The sequence below is a fragment of the Aythya ferina genome, assembly GCF_964211825.1.
Source record: "Aythya ferina genome assembly, chromosome: Z".
Taxonomy (NCBI): Eukaryota; Metazoa; Chordata; class Aves; order Anseriformes; family Anatidae; genus Aythya; species Aythya ferina.
Window position 1 is genome coordinate 43425002 of NC_140299.1, and position 11778 is coordinate 43436779.

At 39.8% G+C, this 11778-nt stretch overlaps 1 protein-coding gene across 5 annotated transcripts in view; it reads right to left on the reverse strand.

Annotated features, from left to right (window-relative positions):
• TUT7 (terminal uridylyl transferase 7) overlaps positions 1-11778 on the reverse strand; it is a 33735-nt gene that overhangs the window by 17024 nt on the left and 4933 nt on the right. For all 5 annotated transcript variants that reach the window (XM_084505474.1, XM_084505475.1, XM_084505472.1 and 2 more), the window contains exons 3-11: positions 11598-11776; positions 10918-11034; positions 9034-9211; positions 7916-8004; positions 6873-6924; positions 3988-4057; positions 2975-3101; positions 2103-2222; positions 960-1091 (exon numbers count right to left, since the gene is read on the reverse strand). In XM_084505474.1, coding sequence (XP_084361600.1) covers positions 960-1091; positions 2103-2222; positions 2975-3101; positions 3988-4057; positions 6873-6924; positions 7916-8004; positions 9034-9211; positions 10918-11034; positions 11598-11776 — 1064 coding nt within the window. The remainder of the gene's footprint in view (positions 1-959; positions 1092-2102; positions 2223-2974; positions 3102-3987; positions 4058-6872; positions 6925-7915; positions 8005-9033; positions 9212-10917; positions 11035-11597; positions 11777-11778) is intronic.

Genomic DNA, 11778 nt, shown 5'->3' on the forward strand with positions numbered 1-11778 from the left:
CCTGTGCTGGGGGCCTCAGATCTGGATGCAGCACTCCAGGTGGGGCCTCAAAAGGGCAGAGCAGAGGGGCACAATCACTTCCCTCCACCTGCTGGCCACACCTCTGTGGTGTGGCCAGCATCCTGGGCTGCAAGCACATACTGCTGCCTCACATTGAGCTTATCACCCACCAGAACCCTCAAGTCCTTCTCTGCAGGGCTCCTCTCAATGAGATGTTCTCCCAGTCCATGTCCATGTCAGGGTGCAGAGCACCTTGCATGTACATGTAGACTTGTTGAACCTCAGGCGGTTCACATGGGCCCACTTCTTCAGCTTGTCCAGGTCCCTTTGGATGGCAGCCCTTCCTTCTGTTATATCAGCTGCACCACTCAGCTTGCTGTCATCTGTAAACTTGCTGAGGGTGCTCTCAATCCCACTATGCCATTGATAAAGACATTAAACTGCACTGGTGTCATGACAGACTGTTTAGGGACACCACTCATCACCAGCCTCCACCTGGACATGGAGCCATTGACCACAACTCTGGGTGTGATCATCCAGCCAACTCCTTCCTTATCCACTGGATGGTCCCACCGTTCAAATCCATTTCTCCAATTTGGAGATCAGGTCTTCATGTGTGACCATGTCAAAGGCCTTACAGAAGTCCAGATAGATGACATCAGTAAGAGAAAACAGCATTCATATGCTTGACCTAATTCTGAAATGAAATTGCTTCATTTTCCTACCCGACAGATTAAAACCCAAGGTCTTATCAAGGAGATTGAATTAACACCTACCAGCTTCTAAGCAGCAAGAGATAAGCATAGTAAGCCTTGTACTGGTACTAGTCAGTTATGCAATCTTCCAGTTCATCTTACGTTTTTGCAACACAAAACCAACGCAAAAATAGAAAACTCTTTTCTCCCCCCAAAGCAGCAAAGACCACTAGACTTTACAGAAGTAAATTAAATGGTTCACACCTTGCCCCTTTTAGGGGAAGTTTCTTGTGGCACTTCAGCGTCATCAGGGGGGTAATGCTGCCAAACCACAGCATCATTCTCAACTTCTTTAATATGAAAATTAGTTAATTTGTTTAATGAGAATCCTTCGATCTAAAAGAAATAGGAAAAGCAACACAAGTTAACATTACATGAATTTAAACCATTTCCCATATAGCAGTAAGCCAAAATACAACAAACTTTAAAAATAGGTGTTTCAGGCCCTAGGAAGTATCCCAGCCTCTCTTCTCCCTAAACTTCTGTACAAAAAGTCTCTCAAGGACACAGTGCTTTTGGAAGGGTAACCATATTTCACTGAACCTTGTCTTGGCACACTGTACAATAAATACATATATTTTAATTGTATGGTCATATACTATAGGGATTTTCTCCCATTCAGTGCACAGTGTGAAGAAATTTTAGGAATGAGTCAATCACATAGCAAAAGAAATCATTAACTGCAAGGCCCATGTAATTGCTCATGGAAACTAGAACATGCACACTAAATATTAACAGGTGACTGTACAAATAAAAATGCATGCCATGAGTACAAACAGCTGAATGATGTCCTGGAAAACCAGATGTTGTCCCTAATAGCACTCCTAATATTAGGATGCATCTCAGGCTTTTAAAGTCAAGAAATACATGCTTTAAACCCCTAGTCTGATCCCATGGACTAATGTGCTAATGGACTAAGCTAATGTGCTCCCTAACTGTGGTCTACACATTCTTCACTGGAAATGAAGCATTAGATGTTAAAGTCCAAGACACTGTTTTGGGATATAGCTATATGAATTCAGAGTTCTCAAGAGTATGGAAGAAAGGCTGAAGAAATGAGGAAGTGGGTTGTTATGAATTGCATTATTCAATGGCCTACTCTCCTTACTCACTAAAGGGTCAACAGTAATACTTAATTCAGGGACTATGGTTGTGAACTGCATCCTTGCAGCCAAGTACATAAAGGTTAAGTGTAGCATGGCTGAAATCACATTCTTTCTGAGTTCCAGCAGAAATGATTGGTGTACGGCTTGCTCAGTATAGCAAAAAGCTGACAGGTTATACCATCACCAAAAATGAAAAGGATTGTCCTCTCACTCACAATATTCAGTTTATTAATATACATACCCAAGATCCCAAGTAGACAGGTAGAAAAGGCTCTTTCCTCTGTTGCAGGAAGAAGATGACCATTAATGCAAACACATAAGGTGACAAACCTCCTTCTTCAGGACGATCAACGCAGCACAACTGTGAAAATATATTGTGTAGTCACTGATGTTTCAAGAGACAACTTGCAAAATCTCATTTTAATTCCTGTTCAGAAGTCTGCCACAGTACACATACTGAGAGAAACTCAGGTATCTCTGACCTTGTCTTGTGAGACATGAACATTCACGTCCTCCACTTAAGCGGAGGAGTCATAATATTACCGGAGTGATAACATTACTACAAACTTCTCAGCTAAGAGTTCTGGTCTGCAAATATACAGCAGAGTCAGAATACATAGACTGGCAAAACAGCACACTGAACATTTTCAAAATGATGACTTGTTTTACATGGATACAACTGAAGTTCAAATGATTTTCTATGTTTTTGTAAGTATTATTTTAACTGCACACACAAAATCTTGAAAAAGAAAGGTTTTAATCTACGTATGGAAACAAACAGCTTTCCTTTCTTTTTTTTTTTTTCATGATGGATTACGTTTATATGAAAGTACCAATTCCACTTCATATACATTCTGGTGTTGGTAACACAGAAGAGCAGGACACATATAGCCATGCATGCCGGTAACTGAATCTGAAAATTCCACTTCTGAAATTTACTGGAACATTATAAAACAACAAGGTATAACTTATAGTTTATAAAAAAATATATACGCCTTTTCCAACTCTATGAACATTTCCACAACTGTTTTCTAAACCGTATGTAGTCTCACCAGCACAGTACCAACCTTCATTCAATATTTTCACAGGTGGGGGAATAAAAATAACGCTTACCTTTGCCCAGTACCTGAAGGCAATCACTAAAGATACAACAGAAGGTTCCAGTTTTCCAAGTGTAGCCAAATGGTTTGTTGTCAGATAAGCATTATCATTCCCTGCACTTACTTTACAAATAAGGCCACTAAAAAACAGAGAAAAAAAGTAAAGATATTGAAGGTATTGTAAGAAGAGTGGTAGGTTAGAAGACATCTCACAAAACATTGTAGAAGGTGGTTGCCATGAAAGATTTAACAGCCTTTCCAAGACAGCTTGTCTACATTAAAAGAACCACAGAAAACCAACTTATGATTAGATTGAAAATATATGCATTGTAACTTTCTGTGAAAGTGTGTTCAAGTACAATTCAAACTTAAGTACATTTCTAGTGACATCAATTCTAATTACATTAATTCACTAAAAAAAAAAAAAAAAACCAACACAAAAACTTAAAGTACCAATTTCCTTTATGAATCAAAAAAATTTTCCCCACGTGACACCCATCATAGAATAGTTTTTACACTGTTTCCACAGAACAAGAAACGCTTTCAAACAGTGAGAGATCAAAGTAGAAGCAAATAACTGATTATATACCTGTACCAGCAAGTATTTACAGAATGTTGCATAAATCTTAAGTGATATCAAGTACATGGGCAAAATAAAATTTGTGAAATAGTAGTGAGGTTAAGCAAGCTGATCTTGCCCTTAAAGAAAACCTGAATTTAATGAAGTTTCTAAGTTATCCAGAAGGCAGCAAAGGAACTCCTGTTAAGCAGTTATCCCAAATGGAACAGTAAAGGTATATGCTGGAAACCGTAATGGTTGAAAGGACTGAGAAATATTCAGCTGAGGCCAGAACAACCCTTACACTCTTATTCTAGACTAGGAATGACTTGCCCATGAGTGTTAGTTTATGTTTCAAGATCAATGTAACTGTAATAATATAGTACTGAAATGTCATTTGTCAGATGTTGGTACACACAATTTATGTAGTAATATACTATGAGAATACACAAAGTGACAACAGAGACCTTTGCTTTTCTCTGCACACCACCACTGGTATTCTAGTATGGAAATCCGCATCAACTTCAATAAATGATTCTAGGGAGGAAAAAAAGAGAAAAAGCCACATTAACTATGGTACTGACAGAAAATAACATTGAATCATAGAATGGTTTAGGTTGAGAGGGACGTTAAAGATCACCCAGTTCCAACCCCTGCCATGGGCAGGGACACCTCCCACCAGACCAGTTTGCACAAAGCCCCATCCAGCCTGGCCTCGAACACTTGGAGGGATGGGACATCCACAGCTTCTCCGGGAAACGTGTTCCACTTCTTCATCATACTCTGAGTAAAGAATTTCTTCCTTGTTTCTAATCTAAATCTACCCTTTTTTAGTTTAAATTCTTTACTCCTTGAATCAATACAATCGCTGCCAAGGAGTCCCTCCCCACCTTCCTGTAGGCCCCCTTTAGGCACTGGCAGGCTGCTGTAAGGTCTCCCCAGAGCCTTCTCTTCTGCAGGCTGAACAACCCCAACTCCCTCAGCCTGTCTTCATAGGAGAGGTGCTCCAGCCCTCTGATCATCCTTGTGGCCCTCCTCTGGGCCTGCTCTAACAGGTCCATGTCCTTTTTGTGCTGGGGGCCCCAGAGCTGAATGCAGTGCTCCAGGTGGGGTCTCACGAGAGCAGAGCAGAGGGGGACAATCACCTCCCTCACCCTGCTGGCTACGCTGCTTTTGGTGCAGCCCAGGATGCAGTTGGCTTTCTGGGCTGCAAGTGCACCTTGCCAGCTCACATTGAGCTTCTCATCAACCAACACTCCCAGGTCCCTGATCGCAGGGCTGCTCTCAATCCATTCTCTACCCAGCCTGTATTTGTGCAAATACGTTGACCTGGACGCAACTAGAGAAGTGCAGCTATTTTCTGACATTTAATTTCTTAATTACCTCAAAATTCATGATTTTATTAACTCAGCCAAGAATGCAGTTTATCAGATCTGATAATCATTCACTACTTTAAAGCAAGTTTTTCAAATGCAATAGTAAGAGTATGGTCTATAATAAGAGTTGCTATTTGAGAAAATGCTTAAGAAAAAATGAACTTTTCAAAACTCATACATATAGTAGGTATATTTAAACAGGTATACTCTGATTAAGTACTAGCTGAAACTTAGGCAGGTTAAACTCCTGAACAACTTCAGTAATATAGGCATACAGACAGACCAATGGTATCTGTAAACAACATTAGTGCAAAAGATGAAAGAAATAGCGTTACCTTAGTATTAGGTGGAAATAAAGCAACGAATCTTATTTTCCCTGGTAATCTAGTGTTGCTTTATGCAAGTATTAGAACAGGCTTCCTAACAAGAAGTCATGTCTCCCTGCTATGCTTCTACTCCCTCTGACTCCCCCTATTCTTTATATAGCTTTCCAAATATAATTCAGCTTCATTTTTTTTTCTTAACACCAAGAAGTAGAAATGCAACTGCAGTCCTTCCAGTTGAAGTGATATTGATCCACACTGGACTTATTACTTGATACTTCTGTGTTTCACTGGATCAAGTGCAGAAGAAACAATAAAATATTTAGGTACCCAACTTAAGAACTGTGAAACTGAAATCTTCTTGTTCCCATCTAGCCACCAGGACACATGATCTCTTTGAAAATACCTTGCTTTTGCCACTGAGCTAACTCAAATGCCTAATACTCTGTCCCTGTATCTCTTGACTCATAGAAAAAGTCTTTGGACAATATATTAAAGAAAACATTGTGTGGTTTCAGAACATATTACAGATTGTAAGTTCCTCTATTCTTCCATGCTGATTGAGGAATAAATAACCCCATCCTCAAAGGCTGTAACAGTCTACTCATCAGAGAAGAACATGTACATAAAATGGCTGGGGAGGGAGGTTGTGAGGAATGAAAAAATCTAGGTCAGAAAATACATGCATGTTTATTGTACTTGTTTGTAACCATAAAATCTGATTTCTCATCTGTGGACACAAAGCAAGGCAAAAAAGTCAAAAAGTTACTTGTCAAAATCTGTATTTAAAAGGACAAAATTTCTTTCCCGTCTTTTGATTTTTTGCCTGGGTATGTCCTAATTGGTTTGAGTGCATTTTTTAAGATCTTAAATGTTACTTGCCTTTATTAGTACATACAGTTGTATTCATTACCTGAAAAAACAGGTGTACATTAGCTCACGACATTAATAGTCATGCAGTTATAAGAAAACAGACCACAATCAACATGGTCTGATGACAAGTTAGAAAATCCCAGGCTACTTTTGGTACTATATATAGTTAATAGCTGTCTCAGGAAAGAGATGCAGCACATTCCACCTTCTTCCCTTGTAATACAGAAGAAAATGTCTCATTAGGAATTTCTGGTATCAACAGAAATGACGGTACTCCAGAAGTCATAAAACTGTCTATAAACACAAGTGTAAGTTTTGCTTGCAATGATGTAGTATTTTCTGCAATATTTTTCAGTTTCAAATTATTTTTAAAAACCTCACAGTCACGTGGTATACCTGTTCAAGCAGGAGAGGGACTTTGTCAGGGAATGTAGTGATAGGACAAGGAAAAATAGTTTTAAATTAAAGAACGGTAGATTTACATTAGATATCAGGAAGGAATTCTTTACTATAAGGATAGTGAGGCAGTGGAACAGGTTGTCCAGAGAAGCTGTGGATGCCCCATCCCTGGAAGTGCATAACGCCAGATTGGATGGGACCTTTGGGCAACCTGGTCTAGCGGAAGATGTCCCTGCCCTTGACAGGAGGGTAATGGAATGAGATGATCTTTAATGTCCCTTCCAGTACAAACCATTCTATGATTCCATCTTTGAGATGACATTCAACACTACTAAGCAATAATAGTTTAATTGAATTGAAAAGGAAGCAATTTTTTCTTACCACTGTTCTGCAGACTTTCTTGAACAAGTAAGAGAACATCTGGTTGACTCATCTGTGAATAGAAGTAATAAAGCTGTTTTAACTGCTGTGAAAAAGGTGATTTTCTACAATTCAAAAAGAATTGTAAAACATTGCCTCTAGGACAGTTCCGTTTTTCTTCCAGAGAGGGGAAGCAATGGGGAAACAGTAAGAGCAACTGAGAAGAACCTGCTCTTAATTCTTAATTATCATCAAAGCATATCAGAAAGAAGACAAATGAAAAATATCCTGGAGTAACTCTATCTGTTCTCATCTCTATCAAAGACTTGGTTGTGAAACAAAAAAAAAAAAAACACAATGAAAAATACTGTTTCAGTGTGCTTAAATACAATTGCCTTCTGACAGTAGTGGACCTCACGTAAGAGATTAAAATCACAGCTTTTATATGTATTCTATGAACTTGGATCGTTCTTTTCTCCATTACATTTCAATGTTTGTTTCGCTGAGGAAATGCAAGATTTTAGCTATGAGGCTGTCAAACCAGAAGTGAGCTTAAGCATGGAAGCATAAGGTTTTCACCATCCTGAATTTCTTTCAAAGTTTCAAGCACAAAAATATACAGAAACAATGAGCATAACAAAGGAAGACTTTACATTAGCTCACAAACAAATGATGTAAAATAGTTTCATGGCTCAAAAATTATGTAGCAATCAAATTCTAATGCATGTAGTATAGTACAGAAGCAAGATCATCCATTTAATTCAGCTTTAAAAGAAGACAATTAGCTTGACCTTTCCCACCGGACTGCTAGGAGTCCAGATGTTTTAGCAGATTTCAGATTTTTAGAAGGAAGATTTGATAAAGCACAAAGTCATGTTACAATACCTGACCAATACTGGCCCTATGCAGCAAGGGATGTTATTTTAAGACAGTATTGATGTGGTAGCTCTGTTTTTCCCAATGCTTTTTCATAAGAAGTTCTATTACCACTTTTTAATTTATATTTAAACTACACTCAAAGGTGCAAAGCACTCCAACAGATTTAATGAAATAGTCTTACTTACACTGGCAGGAAACTGGATATCTATGTTTATGTCCGAAGTTTTGAAACCAAATCCGCTACAGGAGGAGCCATACAATCTTAACGAGCACTCTGCAATGAAAAAGATTTATAATACATTTATTCTACACCCAATTTTAAGTCTGTAGCTACTTTACAACATTACCAATAGATCTTACACCTACTTCTGGTTTTAATAATCACAAGAACTCAAGAAGAATCATCCAATAGAACAGAAGTCAGTTAATAAATTGTACCTCTCATTCTGTAGCTAGTAAAGGCCTACCATGAAGATCAAATGCTCCCCACGTCCTGCTCATCTTTACTTTTTACTACAGGTCTGTTTGGGTCATGAGTACCACTTAATTCTTAATTCTGATATGACACTATGTTGCCACTTCATATTGGTTAACAGATTAGAAACCAAATATAGTGTTTTAGTATTCAAATAGTCAAGGCTTTTAATTAAGTCTTCACCTTTGTGATTTTTTTAGAATTGACATAGCTGGCTGTTGTGGTTTTACCCGGCTGGCAGCTAAACACCACACAGCCATTTGCTCACCCTCCCCCCTCCCTCTCTGGGATGGGGGAGAGAAATGGGAAAGTGAAGCCTGTGAGTTGAGATAAAGACAGTTTATTAGGACAGGAAAATAATAACAACAATAATAATAATAATAATGATGATAACAGTACTACTACTACTACTGTGTATGAAACAAGTGATGCACATTGCAATTGCTCATCACCTGCTGACCGATGCCCAGCCTAACCCCGAGCAGTCTGGCCCTCCTCCCCATGGCTAGCCACCCCTATATATTGTACAGCATGACCCCAGATGGTATGGAATACCCCTTTGGCTAGTTTGGGTCAGCTGTCCTGGGTCTGTCCCCTCCCAGCTCTTGCTGCACCCCCAGCCTGCCTGCTGGCAGGACAGAGTGAGAAGCTGTAAAGTCCTTGGCTTAGTGTAAGCACTGCTCTGCAACAATTAAAACATCGGGGTGTTATCAGCACTCTTCTCATCCTAAGCCAAAACTTAGCACCCTACCAGCTACTAGGAAGAAAATTAAATCTGTCCTAACTGAAACCAGGACACTAGCATTTAGAACAAATCACAAATAATACCTGGCAATTTTTGATGCAGCACATCTTCCATCACTGTTTTAATGTTGAGCCTTTCTTCTAAATCTTCATTACTTAAGCCAAACTCCTGTACTACATTTTCAATTGCAACACCAATAGCTTTAATCTGTGAAGCTGTTGGAGGAGGCAGGGTGCTCAGCATCTGTTCCTCTTGCTTTTCCTTTAAAGATAATAAGACTAATGTTTTAATGATTCTGGTCAGTAGCTTAATGCACTAGAATGAATGCATACAACTCATCTCAATTAACACTAACACAGGTTTTCAATACAGTGGAAGTAACTGAAAGGAAGAATTAACAAAAGAGAAAACGTAGCAGGTATAAAAAAAAAACATATTCCAGAAGGCTTCAGTAATATGCAGTGTGTGTGTGTGTAGATACACGTAGTTATATGAAACATAAAAAAGACCATCAACCCTTTCATCACCTATGAAGAAAGGGTAGAAGTTAATGAGGAAGAAGCAGTAAACCTGAATAAGATAGTTGTCTACTCCAAGCTGAGAAAGTAAAATAAACATCAGATATTATCGATGATCTGGATGAGGGGATCAAGTGCACCCTCAGTAAGTTGGCAGATGACACCAAGTTAGGTGCGTGTGTCGATCTGCTCGAGGGCAGGAAGGCTCTGCAGGAGGATCTGGATAGGCTGCACCGATGGGCTGAGGTCAGCTGCGCGAAGTTCAACAAGGCCGAGTGCCGGGTCCTGCACCTGGGGCGCAATAACCCCAAGCGGAGCTAAAGGCTGGGAGAGGAGTGGTTGGAGAGCTGCCAGGCAGAGAAGGACCTGGGAGTGATGGTGGATAGTCGGCTGAATATGAGCCAGCAGTGTGCTCAGGTGGCCAAGAAGGCCAACGGCATCCTGGCTTGTATCAGGAACAGCGTGACCAGCAGGGCTAGGGAAGTGATCGTCCCCCTGTACTCGGCTCTGGTGAGGCCGCACCTCGAGTACTGTGTTCAGTTTTGGGCCCCTCGCTACAAGAAGGACATGGAGGTGCTTGAGCGGGTCCAGAGAAGGGCGACGAAGCTGGTGAGGGGCCTGGAGAACAAGTCCTACGAGGAGCAGCTGAGGGAGCTGGGCTTGTTCAGCCTGGAGAAAAGGAGGCTCGGGGGCGACCTTATTGCTCTCTACAGGTACCTTAAAGGAGGCTGTAGCGAGGTGGGCGTTGGTCTGTTCTCCCACGTGCCTGGTGACAGGACGAGGGGGAATGGGCTTAAGTTGAGCCAGGGGAGTTTTAGGTTGGATCTTAGGAAGAACTTCTTTCCCGAAAGGGTTGTGAGGCATTGGAATGGACTGCCCAGGGAAGTGGTGGAGTCACCATCCCTGGAGGTCTTTGAAAGATGTTTAGATGTTGAACTTAGCAATATGGTTTAGTGGAGGGCTTGTTAGTGTTAGGTCAGAGGTTGCACTCGATGATCTTGAGGTCTCTTCCAACTTAGACAATTCTGTGATTCTGTGATCATCTTGTTCCAAGCCCTCTGCAGGGACACCTCCCAATAAATCAGGTGAATAAACATAACTAATCCACAAGTAAAACAAGAGAATTGCAGAAGAGTTAGTTGTTACAGCTGTTTGCCATACTTAAACCACCGGTACCAAATATTACTGAGTGACACTTTAAATGAGAACTTTCTTTAATAACAGATGTGAAAAAGTACAAATTAAATTCCAAAGGTGAAGGTGGAAGCAGAGTCCAGGTTCCAAATTTACTCTTTTTACCAGCATCACTATTTGAATGCTTTCAAGGAGCTTCAAATACAGAAAAAAATAAATGAGGATTGATTTTAGATAATGCAGTTTCATTATTAGCAAAGTGATGACAGTTTCATAGATCTGCATTTTATGTTTCTGCTACTGTCCTTAACTCACCTTTATGCTTTTCTTGTGTCTCTTCTCCTTAATATGCTTATGAGCAAAAGCCACTGACTCAATCAAAACATCACACAACTTGCAGGCATATTTTGCTGATGGATAGCTTCGAGGTTGCTAAAATAAAGACAGTAAAAAAAAAAAACAAACACAAAAAAACCCTTAAGATATAGATTAACATTACCTTCATCTTATTCAATACCCTTGCTGAGTGATTGTAACGCTGAAATCCAGGAACACTCTAGCTGTTCCGACTGTGTCATTACAATCATAAAATTTGAATATCAGATACAATGCCAGAAGAACAGTGCTACTGGGTCAAACAAGACCAACATCTTGCTTTTGTGTTTAGAAAAAAAACAACACCTGGCAGAATATAGAATATACTATTATTTTCTTCTGATACACTGCCCCAGTCTCTAGCGAACTAATGGTAATCGATAACTAAAGGAGCAGCCTTTTTTGTGCTCATCCTGCTGCCAAATCACAACTTAGTTGGTAAAAAACACAGGAGAACTTGCCTTCTCTTGCCAAGTCATTAACAGTATCAATTTAGTCAGTTACATTAATTATATAATGACTTTCTAGCTAGAGTCAGAGAAATTGCTCAAAGTGTATCCTCTACATCTTAATTCCAAGATTAAAAAATTAAGAAACAATATAGGTAAAGACAGTGACACCTTCTTCAGTCTGTAAATGCAGTCTCGCTTCAAGCGTTCTTCAGCTTGTTGCAACCCTAGAAGCTCTTTTGCTGACAGCTGAGGTTCATCTATAACTGGACCGTCCACTTCATCATCGTGATCACACTCATCTTTTCTAGTTCTTCTTGACCTCCTTGTTTTCTTGAGTTTCTTCATTTCT